Consider the following 24,624-nt stretch of genomic DNA (forward strand, 5'->3'; position numbering starts at 1 on the left):
TCACTGATAATGACTTATAATGATTATTATTATTATTATTATTATTATTCCCAGCCTCTAATGGAAGTTTGAATGCTGTTTCACATCAAGCTTTTTCTCCACCGAGTAAACGTGACTTTTCATATCACGTTTTTAATTCAATAAAAGTGTCTTGAGCTATTGACAATAAGGATGTTTTTACTTGTTGTTACTCTGTTTTGACACCTTAACGTTTCTGAAGCTCGGCTGGAAGGCCGGTGCACTAATATTGTTTTATGGATTAAGTGATATTGAAGGAAACTTCCACAGAATACCGGAGATGGACTCTCCCCTAAAGACTCTGGAGAAAAGGACGTGTAGTTCAGAACATGTGATGTTTTAATTACTCCATTAAATTGATTATGTTTGTTCAGTATAGAACAAAATAAAACGCACACACCTTAAACAAACCCTCCCTGTTAAAGCAAAGTCACGAGAGAAGTCTCTCTGACCACACAGGCGGCCTTCAACTCCTGGAGGCTTATACCTGACCGGTGCACCCTGAACTTTAACATCTAACAGGTCGGCCAGAGCCATCTTTTTTCCTTTGAGGACTTCAATATGTCCTCGATCTCCTGTGGACTCACTTAAACTCTCTAGGTCCACTATATCAGTCTCCAGGTCCTTCATAGCTCTGGTGATGTCTCGGGTGACGTTGAAAGTATGCTGCTTACAAAGAAGCCTATCTCAATCTTACCAGGGTCCCACCACTGCCTAAGACTGCTGAAATCGCTCTTCCTCAGCCTAAAAACATCACTTCCTCAAGCTCAAAGCTAAAGGGAGGGAGCTACTGTCCCCTCAGAGATGAAGAGTTACTGACTACTGACCCCTGGTGGTGTAAACAGGTCAGTGCACCAGGGTGTAACATGTCAAAAAAGGCCCAAAGCTTTGGAGTTGGTGCTCCTCCATGAGTAGGTACAGCCTGGATTATTATGGCCTGCAGCTCCTCCCCAGAGAGGATAACTAAAATATTATACATGTTGAATAGTCAGACTAGAGGTGGAGGCTGGTGTGTGTTGTTGTTGTCCGATGACCTAATCCCAGTGTCCCCCTAAACCCTTAAACCCTGAACCCTCAGAGGCTCCATGACGTCACCTATTAAGAGCTTGAGTGTGAGAGACTGTAGGGCTTGATATGGTGTCAATACGAATGGTATTTATCTCATACTTTTAGTCCCTTATTTGAACGTCTTCCAGGCTCTTTCCTCACGAGAAGAGACGTCATTTAAAATAATCTATTTACTTGTTTTTGTCAAAACAGCTTCAATAACAAAACGAAATGTTTGATGGATGAATAAATATGCTCTGATTTCCTGTGTTTTAATGTTCCATCTTTAATCCTTAATGTTTCTGAGTGCATGTATTTCACCAGGCTGTACGCCCACGTGCCGTCCTCTCTCTTGATGGTGTTTTACGTCTCCACGTTTCTACCGGTTAACCCGTGTTTAACGGCCCATCGCAATGAATTGTGGGTAGACGAGAGCCGGCGGTAGCAGCAGGGGGCGTTGACCAAACAGCGTCATCAAGTCGAACAGTCTTCAGCTGCCTTTAAAGACAACAAGGAAGTCAGTGACTTCCTGATAGTTCCTGTCTGTAGGCAACTTGTAGTTTACGGACCTCGTTCGGATTTCTTCATATGAGTTTATGAATATATATCGATGTAGAAATGTGCGTATACCTGCATTGTGTATTATCCTTTGTTCTTTTTATTTCTGCCTGTGAAATACATTCCTACTCGTTTTGATATGTGTTGTATAAATAAGCTTTACTATTAGATGTGTGTATGTGTGTGTGTGTGTGGATAATGTGTCTTTTTGTAGACCTAATACTTACAATGTGCAGTACTATACTGAATATTGTTTTGCTACTACAACATTCATAATATATTACACTTGTATACCATAATATGTTTAATGTACCAGGCTTCTTTTATCTGACTATATCATGCAGACTGTTATGCCTCCATTATGAGACTGCACTGTTAGTCTAATGTAAACACTGGAATAATGTTCCACCAGGTAAACCTTAACATGGACCTCTTGAGTATAACAGCGATTATAACCACACAACTATATCAATAATAGTTAACTGGAAGATATAATTTTGTTCTAAATCTAGATATTAAACCCTTTAATATAAAATCATTAATAAATACATACCTTCGTGTAAATGTTACGGCGTTAACAGGTTACGCCGTAACATGCGCATCGGGCAAGATTCTTGGCGACTCGCCAGGTCCTACCTCCGTGAGATTGTCTTTTCTGCTGTTGCCCTTCAAAACAAAAGCTCAACATTGAGAGTGGCCGTATCAAGCCTCCAAACCCGTTTTTTACTCACTTTTTTAAATTTAGTTTTCAACAACAAACTATTTTTTTGACAGATAAATGTTGACATTATTTTGTCCAGGTTATCACAACTAGATTTTGGAATTTCTATAGGTAGCATCTACTGCGAATACTTTTAACACGACCAAGCAGGGACAAATGGGAGCGTAGACCATCGTTCCAGGTCACCGTCAATGCAACAAATCATTCTACTATAACTGGCCTCATAAATTCTGTAGGGATGAGGGGATGTATATACCAAGAAACTTTATACCGTCTTTTGGCCATTTAAATCCACTTTGGAGTTTTACATTTCTTGAGATGTTTCCATTGATATCCATAGCCTCTGTTTTTTCCACATTTACCTTTTATATCCAGAGTAGTATCCATACTGTGAGATGAGTTCCTTTTTAGATGTGGTATTGTTGATGCCGGTTGCGTCAGATATAATAATAATAATAATACATCAACCTCGGAGTCATGTTTGACAGCAACCTCTCATTTGAACATCACATCAAACAAATCACCAGAACCTCCTTCTTCCACCTAAAAAACATTGCCCGTCTCCGCTCATCACTTTCCTCATCTGCTGCTGAAACTTTAATCCAACGCCTTCATCACCTCCAGAATTGACTATTGCAATAGTATTCTTTATGGCACATCTTCCAAAATCCTAAACAGACTCCAATACATCCAGAACTCTGCTGCTCGCCTGCTCACCCACTCCCTGTTGTCCAGAGCCTTCACTGGCTCCCCGTCCCACAACGGATCCAATACAAAATCCTTCTCCTCACTCACAAAGCCCTCCATAATCAGGCCCCCTCCTACCTCACAGTCCTGCTCCACCACCACACTCCATCAGGCCCCTCCTACCTCACAGTCCTGCTCCACCACCACACTCCATCAGGCCCCCTCCTACCTCACGGACCTGCTCCACCACCACACTCCATCAGGCCCCCTCCTACCTCACCGACCTGCTCCACCACCACACTCCATCAGACCCCCACCTACCTCACAGTCCTGCTCCACCACCACACTCCATCAGACCCCCTCCTACCTCACAGACCTGCTCCACCACCACACTCCATCAGGCCCCCTCCTACCTCACCGACCTGCTCCACCACCACACTCCATCCCGTCAGCTCCGCTCTTCTGATGCCAATCTCCTGTCCATCCCACATAGGACCAAGCACCGGACGTGGGGTGACAGAGCCTTCTCCATATCTGCCCCCTCCCTCTGGAACTCTCTCCCCAAACTCATCCGAGACTGCACTGATCTTTCCTCATTCAAATCCCAAATCAAAACCCACCTGTTCAGAACTGCTTTTAATGTGTGATTGTTTGTTTTTGTTTTTGTTTTCTTATCAGGGTCCGAGCGACTCAAAGTCCCTATTTATTTGTTTTACCTGTATTTTAGCTATTCTTATTTATTTATTTTTAGCTTTTAGGATGTTTTAATTATGTGAAGTGTCTTTGAGTACTATGAAAAGCGCTATATAAATTAAATGCATTATTATTATTATTATTACATCATCAGCGTACAGGGATATTTTATGCTCCTCTTTATGTATTACAGTTCCTTTTATTTTATTATCATCTCTGATAAGCTGGGCTAGGGGATCGATACTAATTGCAAACAGCAGGGGGGATAAAGGGCAGCCTTGTCTGCAGCCGCGTTCCAATGTGAATCTTTGTGATCTATATCCATTCACTTTAACAGCTGCTTGTGGTGACGAATATAGTGTTTGTATCCAATTCAAGAAGTCGGGGCCAACTTTGAATCGTTTTAGTGCTTGGAATAAATATTGCCACGATACCCGGTCAAATACTTTTTGAGCATCTAGAGACAAAATCATTGCTTCTACTTCTCCTTTTGATGGGATATTATGTGTAATAAGCGTCGTAAGTTATCGCCATAGTATCTTCCAGTGATAAATCCCGTCTGATCAGGATGGATGATTTTAGTGATTATTATTTTTGAGTTTGGAGATCGCCTGCTTGATCTCCCATTTTATCTGGTTTTGTAACAAAAGTTTCTTTTGATTTAATTTTCTGTATTAGATGAGTTTAAAAAAAAAATCCAAATCCAAAATAAATGTAACGCTATATTTTGCATTAAACATTCCATATTTATTCCAGTGCACTACTGTACTGCTGTTTACAAATCTTATTGTTTTATATTATGTGTTTGTACACGAAGAGCAACAAATGAACATTAAGTCAAATTCCTTGAATGTCTCCACTAATGAAAGTTGATATCAGTCTGAAGTCACGTTGTTCATAATGTTTGTGATTAAAACAGATGTCCCCCCCTGAGTGCCTGGACCCGGAGCCCCCCTACATAAAAGAGGAGCCAGAGCCCCTCCACATAAAAGAGGAGCCGGAGCCCCTCCACATAAAAGAGGAGCCGGAGCCCCTCCACATAAAAGAGGAGCCGGAGGATCTCTGGACCCGTCTAGAGGGAGAGCAGCTTACGGTGCTGGAGGAGGCCGATATCACCAAGTTCTCATTCACTGTTGTTACTGTGAAGAGTGAAGATGACAAACCTCAGACCTCACGGCTTCATCAAAGCCAGACGGAGGACAACAGAGAGGCGGAGCCTCCAGCCGGCAGGTCAGCTACACCAATAAAAATGGAACCTGATGGAGAGGACTGTGGGGGATCAGGAGCAGCCAGAAACCTAAATCCACATCGGCATTCACATCCAAATGCTGATGATGAAAAGGCTTCAGAATCTCCTGAGACTGAAGTCAGTTGTGGTGATTGGCAAGAGGCTTTGTCAGATTCTGGACCTGAAAGTGAAGACGGGGACAATGTCTGGAAGGAGACCAGGGCACCTGAGTCTGCTGCACATGCCCTGAAATATAAGGAAGCCCTTGTAAGTCATGTGGGATGTAACACTGGCAACAAATCCAATGAATCACCATCAAAAGTGCTCACGAGAGAGAAACCAATCAAATATGATGTTTGTGGAAAAAGATTTACAGGACAGGGAAGTCTGAATAGACACATGAGAATCCAAACAGGAGAGAAACCATTTGGGTTGTGATGTTTGTGGGAAAAGATTCAATCAACAGGGACATCTGAAGACACATATGATAGTCCACACAGGAGAGAAACCATTTGGGTTGTGATGTTTGTGGGAAAAGATTCAATCAACAGGGACATCTGAAGACACATATGATAGTCCACACAGGAGAGAAACCATTTGGGTTGTGATGTTTGTGGGAAAAGATTCAATCAACAGGGACATCTGAAGACACATATGATAGTCCACACAGGAGAGAAACCATTTGGTTGTGATGTTTGTGGAAAAAGATTTACACGTCAGGGATATCTGAAGACACACATGAGACTCCACACAGGAGAGAAACCATTTGGTTGTGATATTTGTGGGAATGTTAGTGACGTCAGTCTGCAGCGGTGAAACTACAATGTTTAGGAGATGGACTACAAAAACCTCCATCTTTGAAACTTCGTCCGTGTTCTTAAAGTGATGCGCGATAACAACAAAAACAACCTGTTTAATAGTATTACTTTATTAACATAAACAACCTGTTTCATAGTATTACTTTATTAACATAAACAACCTGGTTCATAGTATTACTTTATTAACATAAACAACCTGTTTCATAGTATTACTTTATTAACATAAACAACCTGGTTCATAGTATTACTTTATTAATATAAACAACCTGTTTCATTGTATTACTTTATTAATATAAACAACCTGGTTCATAGTATTACTTTATTAATATAAACAACCTGTTTCATTTCATTACTTTATTAATATAAACAACCTGGTTCATAGTATTACTTTATTAATATAAACAACCTTGTTTATAGTATTACTTTATTAATATAAACAACCTGGTTCATAGTATTACTTTATTAACATAAACAACCTGTTTCATAGTATTACTTTATTAACATAAACAACCTGGTTCATAGTATTACTTTATTAATATAAACAACCTGTTTCATTTCATTACTTTATTAATATAAACAACCTGGTTCATAGTATTACTTTATTAACATAAACAACCTGTTTCATTGTATTACTTTATTAACATAAACAACCTGTTTCATTGTATTACTTTATTAATATAAACAAACTGGTTCATAGTATTACTTTATTAACATAAACAACCAGGTTCATAGTATTACTTTATTAATATAAACAACCTGTTTCATTTCATTACTTTATTAATATAAACAAACTGATTCATAGTATTACTTTAATATAAACAACCTGGTTCATAGTATTACTTTATTAACATAAACAACCTGGTTCATAGTATTACTTTAATATAAACAACCTGGTTCATAGTATTACTTTAATATAAACAACCTGGTTCATTGTATTACTTTATTGATATAAACAACCTGGTTCATAGTATTACTTTATTAATATAAACCACCTGGTTCATAGTATTACTTTATTGATATAAACAACCTGTTTCATAGTATTACTTTATTAACATAAACAACCTGGTTCATAGTATTACTTTATTAACATAAACAACCTGGTTCATAGTATTACTTTATTAACATAAACAACCTGGTTCATAGTATTACTTTATTAATATAAACAACCTGTTTCATTGTATTACTTTATTAACATAAACAACCTGGTTCATAGTATTACTTTATTAATATAAACAACCTGGTTCATAGTATTACTTTATTAACATAAACAACCTGTTTCATAGTATTACTTTATTAACATAAACAACCTGGTTCATAGTATTACTTTATTAACATAAACAACCTGGTTCATAGTATTACTTTATTAACATAAACAACCTGGTTCATAGTATTACTTTATTAATATAAACAACCTGTTTCATTGTATTACTTTATTAACATAAACAACCTGGTTCATAGTATTACTTTATTGATATAAACAACCTGTTTCATAGTATTACTTTATTAACATAAACAACCTGGTTCATAGTATTACTTTATTAACATAAACAACCTGGTTCATAGTATTACTTTATTAACATAAACAACCTGGTTCATAGTATTACTTTATTAATATAAACAACCTGTTTCATTGTATTACTTTATTAACATAAACAACCTGGTTCATAGTATTACTTTATTAATATAAACAACCTGGTTCATAGTATTACTTTATTAACATAAACAACCTGGTTCATAGTATTACTTTATTAATATAAACAACCTGGTTCATAGTATTACTTTATTAATATAAACAACCTGGTTCATAGTATTACTTTAATATAAACAACCTGGTTCATAGTATTACTTTATTAATATAAACAACCTGTTTCATTGTATTACTTTATTGATATAAACAACCTGGTTCATAGTATTACTTTATTAATATAAACAACCTGTTTTATTGTATTACTTTATTAATATAAACAACCTGGTTCATAGTATTACTTTATTAATATAAACAACCTGGTTCATAGTATTACTTTATTAATATAAACAACCTGGTTCATAGTATTACTTTATTAATATAAACAACCTGTTTCATTGTATTACTTTATTGATATAAACAACCTGGTTCATAGTATTACTTTATTAATATAAACAACCTGTTTTATTGTATTACTTTATTAACATAAACAACCTGTTTCATAGTATTACTTTATTAACATAAACAACCTGGTTCAAAGTATTATTTTATATTTATGTTACACTCTGGTGCACTGACCTGTTTTTACCACCAGGGGTCAGTAGTCAGTAACTCTTCATGTCTGAGGGACAGCAGCTCTCTCCCTTTAGCTTTGAGCTTGAGGAAGTGTAATTCACCAGGCTGAACACCCTCGTGCTGTCCTCTTTGTTTACCTTTTATTACGTCTCCATGCTTCCACTGGTGAACCGTGATTAACGGCACAGTAACACTTTATTCTTGAAAAATGATTTACAGGTGAAACCTACAATCAAAATTATTGATTTGTTTTCAAAAGCTTACGGTCTCTTATTATTATCTAATTAATAATTATTCAAAATATATTTTTTTCAAAATGACAGATGTAGTACAACAAGGGGAGCCCCTAGATGTATGGTATTAATTATGTCAGCCTATACTTTATAACAGTGAAGCTATTGTGAATATTGTTTCCATAACATATTCAAAATAATTATTCAAAATATATTTTTTTCAAAATAACAGATGTAGTACAACAAAGGGGAGCCCCTTGATGTATGAAATACATTTTGGTTATAAAAAGTATTTTACAGTGAAGCTATTGAATATTTTTGGAGTATGTATTTTACGGATTGCTCTTTGCAGACGGTCCCTGGGCTCACGTCTCCCAGCTGGCGGCACTTTGAGACCAATGTTATTGAAGGTTGTCGCTTGTTGTCGACGTCACTCCGGTCACAGAGAGGTGTCTTTGTCTTTTAACTCCGTTTAAGTCCGAATCTGTGAACATCTTTCCAACTTTACGACACATCTGCAGTTCGGTATTATAGTAATTATTAATTACTTTGAATATTTTATGGAAACAATATTCAATAGCTCCACTGTAGGATGGTGTAGGCTGACATAATTAATATCGTACATCAATGGGCTCCTCTTGTTGTACTACAGCTAATTGATATTATTCATATATATGTGAAACTATTTGCTAACCTGTAGACAATAGTACAAATAAAATAAAAAGGCTTTCTAGGTGACACAAGACACTAATTGGACCAGGCAGTAAAATACTGTCACTACTTTTCCGCTAACTATCCATCAAATCTTTTCCAAGAAGCTTCCTGAGTTTATAGTTACATAGAAGCTTATTTCTAGAGAATCATACAAATCAATGAGATCTGTGAGAAGAAGTGTTAACAAAGTTTCAGTAACATAAAGTAAACTTTCAAAAGTCTCTTTATGTAGATTTTAAAACATTACAGGGAAAATGCATTTTAAATACAGATGTATATTTGTACAGTTTTTAGTTTCCTCCATCACAGACACTCAGTATGTTGTCATTGTTTTGAATAAAGATTCATCAAATGTTTAGAAAACACTTTGCCTTCCATCTCATTTACAAACAAATGACATAGGAATTATTTAAAAACTATTAACATATTTTTTAAATAAAAACAAGAGAAAGAGAACAACTCACATCATTAATCCGTCACTACTGGAAGAAACACATTCTATCCTGTGTGGACTCTCATGTGACTCTTCAGATTTTGCTTCAGGCTTAATCTTTTCCCACAAACATCACAACTAAATGGTTTCTCTCATGTGTGCCTTCAGACTTCCCTGTGATGTAAATCTTTTCCCACAAACATCACAACCAAATGGTTTCTCTCCTGTGTGGAGTCTCATGTGTCTATTCAGACTTCCCTGTGATGTAACTGTTTTCCCACAAACATCACAACCAAATGGTTTCTCTCCTGTGTGGACTCCCATGTGTTTCTTCAGCGTCCCCTGTGCTGTAAATCTTTTCCCACAAACATCACAACCAAATGGTTTCTCTCCTGTGTGGATTATCATGTGTGCCTTCAGACTTCCCTGTGCTGTAAATCTTTTCCCACAAACATCACAACCAAATGGTGTCTCTCCTGTGTGGACTATCATATGTGTCTTCAGATGTCCCTGTTGTTTGAATCTTTTCCCACAAACATCACAACCAAATGGTTTCTCTCCTGTGTGGAGTCTCATGTGTGTCTTCAGATATCCCTGTCGATTGAATCTTTTCCCACAAACATCACAACCAAATGGTTTGTCTCCTGTGTGGAGTCTCATGTGTGTCTTCAGATATCCCTGTTGATTGAATCTTTTCCCACAAACATCACAACCAAATGGTTTCTCTTCTGTGTGGAGTCTCATGTGTGTCTTCACACTTCCCTGTTCTGTAAATCTTTTCCCACAAACATCACAACCAAATGGTTTCTCTCCTGTGTGGACTCTTATGTGTCTCTTCAGCGTTCCCTGTTCTGTAAATCTCTTCCCACAAACATCACAACCAAATGGTTTCTCTCCTGTGTGGAGTCTCATGTGTGTCTTCAGATATCCCTGATGTGTAAATCTTTTTCCACAAACATCACAACCAAATGGTTTCTCTCCTGTGTGGATTCTCATGTGTCTATTCAGCCTTCCCTGTGCTGTAAATCTTTTCCCACAAACATCACAACTAAATGGTTTTTCTCCTGTGTGGAATCTCATGTGTGTCTTCACACTTCCCTGTGCTGTAAATCTTTTTCCACAAACATCACAACCAAATGGTTTTTCTCCTGTGTGGAATCTCATGTGTGTCTTCACACTTCCCTGTGCTGTAAATCTTTTCCCACAAACATCACAACCAAATGGTTTTTCTTCTGTGTGGAGTCTCATGTGTGTCTTCAGATGTCCCTGACGTGTAAATCTTTTTCCACAAACATCACAACTAAATGGTTTTTCTCCTGTGTGGATTTTCATGTGTTTCTTCAGCGTTCCCTGTGCTGTAAATCTTTTCCCACAAACATCACAACCAAATGGTTTCTCTCCTGTGTGGACCATCATGTGTGTCTTCACACTTCCCTGTGCTGTAAATCTTTTCCCACAAACATCACAACCAAATGGTTTCTCTTCTGTGTGGAGTCTCATGTGTGTCTTCAGATTTCCCTGACATGTAAATCTTTTTCCACAAACATCACAACTAAATGGTTTCTCTCCTGTGTGGACTCTTATGTGTGCCTTCAGCGTTCCCTGTTCTGTAAATCTCTTCCCACAAACATCACAACCACATGGTTTCTCTCCTGTGTGGATTCTCATGTGTGCCTTCAGACTTCCCTGTGCTGTAAATCTTTTTCCACAAACATCACATTTGAATGGTTTCTCTTTCGTGAGCACTTTTGATGGTGATTCATTGGATTTGTTGCCAGTGTTACATCCCACATGACTTACAAGGGCATCCTTATATTTCAGGGCATGTGCAGCGGACTCAGGTGCCCTGGTCTCCTTCCAGACATTGTCCCCGTCTTCACTTTCAGGTCCAGAATCTGATAACGCTTCTTGCCAATCACCACAACTGACTTCAGTCTCAGAAGATTCTGAAGCCTTTTCATCATCAGTATTTGGATGTGAATGCCGATGTGGATTTAGGTTCCTGGCTGGTCCTGATCCCCCACAGTCCTCTCCATCAGGTTCTATTTTTATTGGTGTAGCTGACCTGCCGGCTGGAGGCTCCGCCTCTCTGTTGTTCTCCGTCTGGCTTTGATGAAGCCGTGAGGTCTGAGGTTTGTCATCTTCACTCTTTACAGTAACAACAGTGAATGAGAACTTGGTGATATCGGCCTCCTCCAGCACCGTAAGCTGCTCTCCCTCTAGACGGGTCCAGAGATCCTCCGGCTCCTCTTTTAAGTGAAGGGGCTCTGGCTCCTCTTTTATGTGGAGGGGCTCTGGCTCCTCTTTTATGTGGAGGGGCTCTGGCTCTTCTTTTATGTGGAGGGGCTCCGGCTCTTCTTTTATGTGGAGGGGCTCCGGCTCTTCTTTTATGTAGAGGGGCTCTGGCTCCTCTTTTATGTGGAGGGGCTCTGGCTCCTCTTTTATGTAGAGGGGCGCCGGGTCCTCTTTTATGTGGAGGGGCTCCGGGTCCTCCTGGTTCAGGTCCAGGCACTCAGGGGGGACATCTGCTGTAATCACAAACAGCTGCTGGACATCTGCAGGGAGCACATTATGAACAACGTGACTTCAGACTGATATCGACTTTCATTAGTGGAGACATTCAAGGAATTTGACTTCATGTTTATTTGTTGCTCTTCATGTACAAACACATAAATACATAAAACAATAACATTTGTAAACAGCAGTGCATTGGTGCAAAGGGCACTGGAATAAATATGGAATATTTAATGTAAAATATTGCTTTTATACGAGGTAGGAGGATATCACATATATTGAATTGTAGTGGATTTTATATACACTTGCACATGTAAATAAGGTTATTTTTTAAATGAATACAGAAAGAAAGTTATGATAATTAATTTAGTCCATATTAGTCCAGTGATCAGGTCTTTGCACTGGCTTCCTGTTGCTCAGAGAATAGACTTTAAAACACTCTGCTTGTGTACAAATCTCTTCATGGTCTAGCACCGAAGTACATGTGTGACATGTTAGAGCCATATGAACCATCTCGGGCTCTGGGAAGCTCAGGGAGTGGTCTCCTGCTGGTCCAGAGTCAGGACTAAACACGGGGAGGCTGCGTTTCACTTTTATGCTCAAATCTGGAACAGTCTTCCAGAAGATGTGAGACAGGCCTCAACTCTGACAATGTTTAAATCCAGGCTGAAAACGGTTCTATTTGACAACTGAAAGTATTTTATATGCACTCTTTGCTTTTAATATAATTAATATATTAATTTTTTTATGGAATGATTTGATTTGCCTTTTTGTAATTTGATGTAGCTGTAAAGCACTTTAAATTGCCTTGTGTATGAATTGTGCTCTATAAATAAACTTGCCTTGCCCTTACGTTACGGCGTAAACAGGTTATGACTGCGCATGCGCGACGGCCAAGATTCTTGGCGACTCGCCATCTCCTACGTCCGTTCCCTGGACACCGACGAGATGTGACATCATAAGTAAATGTTTAAATTACTTTAGACTTTTTTTTAATTATCAGTGGCGCAACCTGTAGTATGAAATGTGGCTTGAACATCTCCAGCAATATGTTGGTGAATGTGAGACGAATCTGGTGACCGAGACGGACCACCGCTGCAGCTGTTAAGTGAACACGACGCACCGGCCCGGTTTGGTCAAATGAAGGTTGTCGCTTGTTGTCGACGTCACTCCGGTCACAGAGAGGTGTCTTTGTCTTTTAACTCCGTTTCACGAAAGAGCTATTGAGCCCGGAAGTCCGAATCTGTGAATAGTTTTCCAACTTTACGACACATCTGCCTCACGCACGCAAACAAACAAAACCAGTTAATTCAAAAAACAGTTAATCCGTGTTTAGTCTTTAAAAACATCCCATAAAAAGAACGTGACACAGAGGCTAAGCGATGGAAATGTGTGTTTCCTAGTTAGTCGACGTGGGTCCCGAGAGGCCGCTCCTACGACACATCTGCCTCACGCACGCAAACAAAACCAGTTAATTTAAAACCAGTTAATTCAAAAACCAGTTAATCTCGCACACCGGGATCAGTAATGAAGAAGCACCGACCTGATGTGAGTCGCTCCTGTTCTCTTAGAGCACAAACGGAGTCCTCATAAGCTGCTGTTAATGTGTCCAACAGCCCAAAAGCCTCTTCAACGACCGCGTGGACTCGCTGCTTCACCAACAGTCTCAGCGTTTCTCCTCGAGACATGGCGACCAAGGCTGCGGCCGAATAGTCAATGATGACCTCCTAACGTCGATTCCTAACCACTTCTCCTTGACCTCTGTGGAAAACGACACGCGGTCAAGGAACGATGGGAAGGAGAGTTCATGAGGAGTTAGGAAAAGACAACGCGGTGTTCAGAGGATCTGACTCTACGTAGTTATGAAGAGACGGCAGGCGCATGTTAGTGACGTCAGTCTGCAGCGGTGAAACTACAATGTCCAGGAGATGGACTACAAAAACCTCCATCTTTGAAACTTCGTCCGTGTTCTTAAAGTGATGCGCCATAACAACAAAAACAACCTGTTTAATAGTATTACTTTAATATAAACAACCTGTTTCATTGTATTACTTTATTAACATAAACAACCTGGTTCATAGTATTACTTTAATATAAACAACCTGTTTCATTTCATTACTTTATTAATATAAACAACCTGGTTCATAGTATTACTTTATTAACATAAACAACCTGTTTCATTGTATTACTTTATTAACATAAACAACCTGTTTCATTGTATTACTTTATTAATATAAACAACCTGGTTCATAGTATTACTTTATTAATATAAACAACCTAGTTCATAGTATTACTTTATTAATATAAACAACCTGTTTCATTGTATTACTTTATTAATATAAACAACATGGTTCATAGTATTACTTTATTAACATAAACAACCTGGTTCATAGTATTACTTTATTAACATAAACAACCTGGTTCATAGTATTACTTTATTAACATAAACAACCTGGTTCATAGTATTACTTTATTAACATAAACAACATCGTACATAGTATTACTTTATTAACATAAACAACATCGTACATAGTATTACTTTATTAACATAAACAACCTGGTTCAAAGTATTATTTTATATTTATGTTACACTCTGGTGCACTGACCTGTTTTTACCACCAGGGGTCAGTAGTCAGTAACTCTTCATGTCTGAGGGACAGCAGCTCTCTCCCTTTAGCTTTGAGCTTGAGGAAGTGTAATTCACCAGGCTGAACACCCTCGTGCTGTCCTCTTTGTTTACCTTTTATTACGTCTCCATGCTTCCACTGGTGAACCGTGTTTAACGGCACAGTAACACTTTATTCTTGAAAAATGATTTACAGGTGAAACCTATAATCAATATTATTGATTTGTTTTCAAAAGCTTACGGTCTCTTATTATTATCTAATTAATAATTATTCAAAATATATTTTTTTCAAAATGACAGATGTAGTACAACAAGGGGAGCCCCTAGATGTATGGTATTAATTATGTCAGCCTATACTTTATAACAGTGAAGCTATTGTGAATATTGTTTCCATAACATATTCAAAATAATTATTCAAAATATATTTTTTTCAAAATAACAGATGTAGTACAACAAAGGGGAGCCCCTTGATGTATGAAATACATTTTGGTTATAAAAAAGTATTTTACAGTGAAGCTATTGAATATTTTTGGAGTATGTATTTTACGGATTGCTCTTTGCAGACGGTCCCTGGGCTCACGTCTCCCAGCTGGCGGCACTTTGAGACCAATGTTATTGAAGGTTGTCGCTTGTTGTCGACGTCACTCCGGTCACAGAGAGGTGTCTTTGTCTTTTAACTCCATTTAAGTCCGAATCTGTGAACATCTTTCCAACTTTACGACACATCTGCAGTTCGGTATTATAGTAATTATTAATTACTTTGAATATTTTATGGAAACAATATTCAATAGCTCCACTGTAGGATGGTGTAGGCTGACATAATTAATATCGTACATCAATGGGCTCCCCTTGTTGTACTACAGCTAATTGATATTATTCATATATATGTGAAACTATTTGCTAACCTGTAGACAATAGTACAAATAAAATAAAAGGCTTTCTAGGTGACACAAGACACTAATTGGACCAGGCAGTTAAATACTGTCTCTACTTTCCCACTAACTATCCATCAAATCTTTTCCAAGAACCTTCCTGAGTTTATAGTTACATAGAAGCTTATTTCTAGAGAATCATACAAATCAATGGGATCTGTGAGAAGAAGTGTTAACAAAGTTTCAGTAACACAAAGTAAACTTTCAAAAGTCTCTTTATGTAGATTTTAAAACATTACAGGGAAAATGCATTTTAAATACAGATGTATTTGTACAGTTTTTAGTTTCCTCCATCACAGACATTCAGTATGTTGTCATTGTTTTCAATAAAGATTCATCAAATGTTTAGAAAACACTTTGCCTTCCATCTCATGTAGAAACAAATGACATAGGAAATATTTAAAAACTATGAACATAGTTTTTTAATAAACAAAAATGAATGAGAACAACTTACATCATTAATCCGTCACTACTGGAAGAAACACATTCTATCCTGTGTGGACTCTCATGTGACTCTTCAGATTTTGCTTCAGGCTTAATCTTTTCCCACAAACATCACAACCAAATGGTTTCTCTCCTGTGTGGACCATCATGTGTGTCTTCACACTTCCCTGTGCTGTAAATCTGTTCCCACAAACATCACAACCAAATGGTTTCTCTTCTGTGTGGAGTCTCATGTGTGTCGTCAGATGTCCCTGACATGTAAATCTTTTTCCACAAACATCACAACTAAATGGTTTTTCTCCTGTGTGGATTTTCATGTGTGTCTTCACACTTCCCTGTGCTGTAAATCTTTTCCCACAAACATCACAACCAAATGGTTTCTCTCCTGTGTGGACTCTTATGTGTCTCTTCACACTTCCCTGTGTTGTAAATCTTTTCCCACAAACATCACAACCAAATGGTTTCTCTCCTGTGTGGAATCTCATGTGTGTCTTCACACTTCCCTGTGTTGTAAATCTTTTCCCACAAACATCACAACCAAATGGTTTCTCTCCTGTGTGGATTTTCATGTGTGTCTTCACACTTCCCTGTGTTGTAAATCTTTTCCCACAAACATCACAACCAAATGGTTTCTCTCCTGTGTGGATTTTCATGTGTGCCTTCAGATTTCCCTGTGATGTAAATCTTTTCCCACAAACATCACATTTGTTTGGTTTCTCTTTCGTGAGCACTTTTGATGGTGATTCATTGGATTTGTTGCTAGTGTTACATCCCACATGACTTACAAGGGCATCCTTATATTTCAGGGCATGTGCAGCAGACTCAGGTGCCCTGGTCTCCTTCCAGACATTGTCCCTGTCTTCACTTTCAGGTCCAGAATCTGACAACGCTTCTTGACAATCACCACAACTGACTTCAGTCTCAGAAGATTCTGAAGACTTTTCATCATCAGCATTTGGATGTGAATGACGATGTGGATTTAGGTTCCTGGCTGGTCCTGATCCCCCACAGTCCTCTCCATCAGCTTCTGTTTGTATTGGTGTAGCTGACCTGCCGGCTGGAGGCTCCGCCTCTCTGTTGTCCTCCGTCTGGCTTTGATGAAGCCGTGAGGTCTGAGGTTTGTCATCTTCACTCTTTACAGTAACAACAGTGAATGAGAACTTGGTGATATCGGCCTCCTCCAGCACCGTAAGCTGCTCTCCCTCTAGACGGGTCCAGAGATCCTCCAGGTCCTCTTTTATGTGGAGGGGCTCCGGCTCCTCTTTTATGCAGGGGGGCTCCGGGTCCTCTTTTATGTAGAGATCCTCCAGGTCCTCTTTTATGTGGAGGGGCTCTGGCTCCTCTTTTATGTAGAGGGGCTCCGGGTCCTCCTGGTTCAGGTCCAGGCACTCAGGGGGGACATCTGCTGTAATCACAAACAGCTGCTGGACATCTGCAGGGAGCACATTATGAACAACGTGACTTCAGACTGATATCAACTTTCATTAGTGGAGACATTCAAGGAATTTGACTTCATGTTTATTTGTTGCTCTTCATGTACAAACACATAAATACATAAAACAACTAGAAAATTCCCCCCCCGGGAAATTTAGATGGTGTGGCTTTCGCCGAGAGGCGTCCGGAGGCGCGCGGGCGTCGACGTCGCCAAGAGAGACGCCGCCGAGTCACCGAAACGGCGTCGTCGTCGGAGAGGAAAGACCGAGCCGAACGCGCCGATATATCGGATATCTTTGTGGAGTAAATATAACCGGAGTTACCGTGAAGCTCTTTCACCGCCAATCGCTCTATAAAAGACGTTTGACGCGCACGTGACGTTTTAGTGAGGGGGGGAGAGAGAGTTCTACCAAACAATTTAAAACATTGTAAAGAAAAACACGATCAAATCACCAAAATAGTTTTATCGTTAGAGAGGAAAGACTGAGCCGAGCGCGCCGATATATCGGATATCTTTGTGGAGTAAATATAACTGGAGTTACTATGAAGCTCTTTCTCCACTGATCGCTGTATAAAAGAGAGTTCTACCAAACAATTTAAAACATTGTATAGAAAAACACGATCGAATCACCAAAATAGTATTATCATTAGAGAGGAAAGACTGAGCCGAACGCACCGATATATTGGATATCTCGGTGGAGTAAATATAACTGGAGTTACTATGAAGCTCTTTGTGTGTACTTGCGCGCGCGCGCACACGCACACACGATGTGTGTGGATGCGCACACGCCGTGTGTGGATGTGCGCGTGCGCGCTGTGGCTGTGTTACTGTACAAAGACATGCACCCAAATCTATCTTCCTCTCTGTGAACTGCACTGAGAACACCTGTGTGTGTGTGTGTGTGTGTGTGTGTGGCGCGAGGATGAGACATGCAGATACTTTTCTCCCCTTCATCGACTAAGCTGTGTATTTAGCCTGTCGAAATGTTGCATTTAAAAGAAAACCATAACTCTGAGCCCTTAAATGTGGACATTCTGGGCGGCTCAAGGCCTTTGCGAACGTGTACATGTCCTTAAACGTGTTTTTGGGTTTAGATATGATGCCTTACGAACAGTTTACAAAATGCTACCACTTAGCTAAAGAAAGAAAATCTGCCTCTGTTTTATAATGGGAGCGGATGGGCTGACTTGTGGACTTGCTCGCTCGTTGAGGGTTCTCCTGACAAATGTGGAAAACTTTGTGGATTCTATCGACACATTTATGCATCGACACAATATTCCCTACATTTTGATGCATAAATTGTGTACATAGAGTGCCGACTGTGAGACTTGTGGCAAATTACGTTTTATTTTTTCTGAGTTTGGAAGGCTGCTCTCCCCTCTGTTTTTCAGCTGCTTCACTCTGTAGCTCAGCATGCTACTCAGATAGAAACCAATAGTAAAAGCCTTAAAAGAGATCAGAATCTTCGAAACTCAAAAAAAAGATTGCGTCTAAACTGTACTAGTTATGAAAAATTGTCCAATTAGTCAAATAAGCTCCATCCTTTTGTCAACATTTAAAAATTAAAATCATTTCTCTACCTTAATGTATGGCGACACAGTGTGGGCACAAAATTAATGTAGCTTAGCGGCTACCTTTCCCGTAGCCCCATTCATATGGATGGGACAATTTCTCGCAGTTTTTTGGCGTTTTGGGGGCTAAGCGCCGGTTCGATCTCTTAGTCTTATAATAGCTCACGATTCCCGATCAGGCCGCACGTTTTGATGTATTTTTTATGCATCTGCGAGCTACGCTTTGGGATCCTTAGTGTGCCAAACTTTTATTCCCATAGGGTTTGCGTTTTTTTGGTTGTTTTTCACAGTTTTCCGAGAAACGGCCGGGTCGATCTTTCCGCCGCTTAAACCCGCACGATTCCCGATCAAGCCGCACGGTTTGATGTATGGCTCGACCAAAGTTCTGGCGGAAGAGGGATATTTGGAAGAATAATAATAATAATACGTAATGATAATAAGCCCGCCGGATTACATACGTTGTGGCTCTTGCTCCGCAAAGCCACACTGAATAACAATTGTAAACAGCAGTGCATTGGTGCAAAGGGCACTGGAATAAATATGGAATATTTAATGTAAAATATTGCTTTTATACAAGGTAGGAGGATATCACATATGTTGAATTGTAGTGGATTTTATATGCACTTGCACATGTAAATAAGGTTATTTTTTAAATGAATACAGAAAGAAAGTTATGATAATTAATTTAGTCCATATTAGTCCAGTGATCAGGTCTTTGCACTGGCTTCCTGTTGCTCAGAGAATAGACTTTAAAACACTCTGCTTGTGTACAAATCTCTTCATGGTCTAGCACCGAAGTACATGTGTGACATGTTAGAGCCATATGAACCATCTCGGGCTCTGGGAAGCTCAGGGAGTGGTCTCCTGCTGGTCCAGAGTCAGGACTAAACACGGGGAGGCTGCGTTTCACTTTTATGCTCAAATCTGGAACAGTCTTCCAGAAGATGTGAGACAGGCCTCAACTCTGACAATGTTTAAATCCAGGCTGAAAACGGTTCTATTTGACAACTGAAAGTATTTTATATGCACTCTTTGCTTTTAATATAATTAATATATTAATTTTTTTATGGAATGATTTGATTTGCCTTTTTGTAATTTGATGTAGCTGTAAAGCACTTTAAATTGCCTTGTGTATGAATTGTGCTCTATAAATAAACTTGCCTTGCCCTTACGTTACGGCGTAAACAGGTTATGACTGCGCATGCGCGACGGCCAAGATTCTTGGCGACTCGCCATCTCCTACGTCCGTTCCCTGGACACCGACGAGATGTGACATCATAAGTAAATGTTTAAATTACTTTAGACTTTTTTTTAATTATCTGTGGCGCAACCTGTAGTATGAAATGTGGCTTGAACATCTCCAGCAATATGTTGGTGAATGTGAGACGAATCTGGTGACCGAGACGGACCACCGCTGCAGCTGTTAAGTGAACACGACGCACCGGCCCGGTTTGGTCAAATGAAGGTTGTCGCTTGTTGTCGACGTCACTCCGGTCACAGAGAGGTGTCTTTGTCTTTTAACTCCGTTTCACGAAAGAGCTATTGAGCCCGGAAGTCCGAATCTGTGAATAGTTTTCCAACTTTACGACACATCTGCCTCACGCACGCAAACAAACAAAACCAGTTAATTCATAAACTAGTTAATCCGTGTTTAGTCTTTAAAAACATCCCATAAAAAGAACGTGACACAGAGGCTAAGCGATGGAAATGTGTGTTTCCTAGTTAGTCGACGTGGGTCCCGAGAGGCCGCTCCTACGACACATCTGCCTCACGCACGCAAACAAAACCAGTTAATTTAAAAACCAGTTAATTCAAAAACCAGTTAATCTCGCACACCGGGATCAGTAATGAAGAAGCACCGACCTGATGTGAGTCGCTCCTGTTCTCTTAGAGCACAAACGGAGTCCTCATAAGCTGCTGTTAATGTGTCCAACAGCCCAAAAGCCTCTTCAACGACCGCGTGGACTCGCTGCTTCACCAACAGTCTCAGCGTTTCTCCTCGAGACATGGCGACCAAGGCTGCGGCCGAATAGTCAATGATGACCTCCTAACGTCGATTCCTAACCACTTCTCCTTGACCTCTGTGGAAAACGACACGCGGTCAAGGAACGATGGGAAGGAGAGTTCATGAGGAGTTAGGAAAAGACAACGCGGTGTTCAGAGGATCTGACTCTACGTAGTTATGAAGAGACGGCAGGCGCATGTTAGTGACGTCAGTCTGCAGCGGTGAAACTACAATGTCCAGGAGATGGACTACAAAAACCTCCATCTTTGAAACTTCGTCCGTGTTCATAAAGTGATGCGCCATAACAACAAAAACAACCTGTTTAATAGTATTACTTTATTAACATAAACAACCTGGTTCATAGTATTACTTTATTAACATAAACAACCTGGTTCATAGTATTACTTTATTAATATAAACAACCTGGTTCATAGTATTACTTTATTAATATAAACAACCTTGTTTATAGTATTACTTTATTAATATAAACAACCTGGTTCATAGTATTACTTTATTAACATAAACAACCTGTTTCATTGTATTACTTTATTAACATAAACAACCTGGTTCATAGTATTACTTTATTAACATAAACAACCTGGTTCATAGTATTACTTTATTAATATAAACAACCTAGTTCATAGTATTACTTTATTAATATAAACAACCTGTTTCATTGTATTACTTTATTAATATAAACAACATGGTTCATAGTATTACTTTATTAACATAAACAACCTGGTTCATAGTATTACTTTATTAACATAAACAACCTGGTTCATAGTATTACTTTATTAACATAAACAACCTGTTTCATTGTATTACTTTATTAACATAAACAACCTGGTTCATAGTATTACTTTATTAACATAAACAACCTGTTTCATTGTATTACTTTATTAACATAAACAACATCGTACATAGTATTACTTTATTAACATAAACAACCTGGTTCAAAGTATTATTTTATATTTATGTTACACTCTGGTGCACTGACCTGTTTTCACCACCAGGGGTCAGTAGTCAGTAACTCTTCATGTCTGAGGGACAGCAGCACTCTCCCTTTAGCTTTGAGCTTGAGGAAGTGTAATTCACCAGGCTGAACCCCCTCGTGCTGTCCTCTTTGTTTACCTTTTATTACGTCTCCATGCTTCCACTGGTGAACCGTGATTAACGGCACAGTAACACTTTATTCTTGAAAAATGATTTACAGGTGAAACCTACAATCAAAATTATTGATTTGTTTTCAAAAGCTTACGGTCTCTTATTATTATCTAATTAATAATTATTCAAAATATATTTTTTTCAAAATGACAGATGTAGTACAACAAGGGGAGCCCCTAGATGTATGGTATTAATTATGTCAGCCTATACTTTATAACAGTGAAGCTATTGTGAATATTGTTTCCATAACATATTCAAAATAATTATTCAAAATATATTTTTTTCAAAATAACAGATGTAGTACAACAAAGGGGAGCCCCTTGATGTATGAAATACATTTTGGTTATAAAAAAGTATTTTACAGTGAAGCTATTGAATATTTTTGGAGTATGTATTTTACGGATTGCTCTTTGCAGACGGTCCCTGGGCTCACGTCTCCCAGCTGGCGGCACTTTGAGACCAATGTTATTGAAGGTTGTCGCTTGTTGTCGACGTCACTCCGGTCACAGAGAGGTGTCTTTGTCTTTTAACTCCGTTTAAGTCCGAATCTGTGAACATCTTTCCAACTTTACGACACATCTGCAGTTCGGTATTATAGTAATTATTAATTACTTTGAATATTTTATGGAAACAATATTCAATAGCTCCACTGTAGGATGGTGTAGGCTGACATAATTAATATCGTACATCAATGGGCTCCTCTTGTTGTACTACAGCTAATTGATATTATTCATATATATGTGAAACTATTTGCTAACCTGTAGACAATAGTACAAATAAAATAAAAGGCTTTCTAGGTGACACAAGACACTAATTGGACCAGGCAGTTAAATACTGTCTCTACTTTCCCGCTAACTATCCATCAAATCTTTTCCAAGAACCTTCCTGAGTTTATAGTTACATAGAAGCTTATTTCTAGAGAATTATACAAATCAATGGGATCTGTGAGAAGAAGTGTTAACAAAGTTTCAGTAACACAAAGTAAACTTTCAAAAGTCTCTTTATGTAGATTTTAAAACATTACAGGGAAAATGCATTTTAAATACAGATGTATTTGTACAGTTTTTAGTTTCCTCCATCACAGACACTCAGTATGTTGTCATTGTTTTGAATAAAGATTCATCAAATGTTTAGAAAACACTTTGCCTTCCATCTCATGTAGAAACAAATGACAGGAAATATTTAAAAACTATTAACATATTTTTTTAATAAACAAAAATGAATGAGAACAACTTACATCATTAATCCGTCACTACTGGAAGAAACACATTCTATCCTGTGTGGACTCTCATGTGACTCTTCAGATTTTGCTTCAGGCTTAATCTTTTCCCACAAACATCACAACCAAATGGTTTCTCTCCTGTGTGGACTCTCATGTGTGTCTTCAGATGTCCCTGACATGTAAATCTTTTTCCACAAACATCACAACTAAATGGTTTTTCTCCTGTGTGGAGTCTCATGTGTGTCTTCACACTTCCATGTGCTGTAAATCTTTTCCCACAAACATCACAACTAAATGGTTTTTCTCCTGTGTGGAATCTCATGTGTGTCTTTACACTTCCCTGTGCAGTAAATCTTTTCCCACAAACATCACAACCAAATGGTTTTTCTTCTGTGTGGAGTCTCATGTGTGTCTTCAGATGTCCCTGACATGTAAATCTTTTTCCACAAACATCACAACTAAATGGTTTTTCTCCTGTGTGGATTTTCATGTGTTTCTTCAGCGTTCCCTGTGCTGTAAATCTTTTCCCACAAACATCACAACCAAATGGTTTCTCTCCTGTGTGGATTTTCATGTGTGTCTTCACACTTCCCTGTGCTGTAAATCTTTTCCCACAAACATCACAACCAAATGGTTTCTCTTCTGTGTGGAGTCTCATGTGTGTCTTCAGATGTCCCTGACATGTAAATCTTTTTCCACAAACATCACAACTAAATGGTTTCTCTCCTGTGTGGACTCTCATGTGTGCCTTCAGCGTTCCCTGTTCTGTAAATCTCTTCCCACAAACATCACAACCACATGGTTTCTCTCCTGTGTGGATTCTCATGTGTGCCTTCAGACTTCCCTGTGCTGTAAATCTTTTCCCACAAACATCACAACCAAATGGTTTCTCTCCTGTGTGGACTATCATATGTGTCTTCAGATGTCCCTGTTGATTGAATCTTTTCCCACAAACATCACAACCAAATGGTTTCTCTCCTGTGTGGATTCTCATGTGTGCCTTCAGACTTCCCTGTGCTGTAAATCTTTTTCCACAAACATCACATTTGAATGGTTTCTCTTTCGTGAGCACTTTTGATGGTGATTCATTGGATTTGTTGCCAGTGTTACATCCCACATGACTTACAAGGGCATCCTTATATTTCAGGGCATGTGCAGCAGACTCAGGTGCCCTGGTCTCCTTCCAGACATTGTCCCTGTCTTCACTTTCAGGTCCAGAATCTGACAAAGCTTCTTGCCAATCACCACAACTGACTTCAGTCTCAGAAGATTCTGAAGCCTTTTCATTATCAGTATTTGGA

General features: G+C 38.9%; 3 protein-coding genes and 1 long non-coding RNA gene across 4 annotated transcripts; all 4 read right to left on the minus strand.

The window, feature by feature from the left end:
• Positions 1-1,333: 1,333 nt before the first annotated feature.
• On the minus strand, positions 1,334-2,253 carry LOC117746082. The gene is made up of 2 exons (XR_004611295.1): positions 2,177-2,253; positions 1,334-1,563 (listed from the first exon to the last, which is right to left on the minus strand). It is a non-coding gene; the product is annotated as an uncharacterized LOC117746082 (long non-coding RNA).
• A 7,295-nt stretch (positions 2,254-9,548) lies between these two features.
• On the minus strand, positions 9,549-11,078 carry LOC117746404 (gastrula zinc finger protein XlCGF57.1-like). The gene is made up of 2 exons (XM_034555502.1): positions 10,934-11,078; positions 9,549-10,765 (listed from the first exon to the last, which is right to left on the minus strand). Exons 1-2 carry the CDS (start codon positions 11,076-11,078, stop codon positions 9,549-9,551), a joined length of 1,362 nt encoding a protein of 453 aa, XP_034411393.1.
• A 4,698-nt stretch (positions 11,079-15,776) lies between these two features.
• Positions 15,777-21,097, minus strand: LOC117746048 (zinc finger protein 235-like). Its single transcript, XM_034554843.1, has 2 exons — positions 20,796-21,097; positions 15,777-17,358 (listed from the first exon to the last, which is right to left on the minus strand). The coding sequence occupies exons 1-2, from the start codon at positions 20,938-20,940 to the stop codon at positions 15,971-15,973; spliced, it is 1,533 nt and encodes a 510-aa protein (XP_034410734.1). The 5' UTR covers positions 20,941-21,097; the 3' UTR covers positions 15,777-15,970.
• A 2,257-nt stretch (positions 21,098-23,354) lies between these two features.
• LOC117746070 (gastrula zinc finger protein XlCGF57.1-like) lies at positions 23,355-24,353 on the minus strand. Its single transcript, XM_034554881.1, has 2 exons — positions 24,005-24,353; positions 23,355-23,920 (listed from the first exon to the last, which is right to left on the minus strand). The coding sequence occupies exons 1-2, from the start codon at positions 24,315-24,317 to the stop codon at positions 23,373-23,375; spliced, it is 861 nt and encodes a 286-aa protein (XP_034410772.1). The 5' UTR covers positions 24,318-24,353; the 3' UTR covers positions 23,355-23,372.
• Positions 24,354-24,624: the final 271 nt, after the last annotated feature.

This window comes from Cyclopterus lumpus, chromosome 17 (assembly GCF_009769545.1).
Source record: "Cyclopterus lumpus isolate fCycLum1 chromosome 17, fCycLum1.pri, whole genome shotgun sequence".
In the NCBI taxonomy this organism is placed as follows: Eukaryota; Metazoa; Chordata; class Actinopteri; order Perciformes; family Cyclopteridae; genus Cyclopterus; species Cyclopterus lumpus.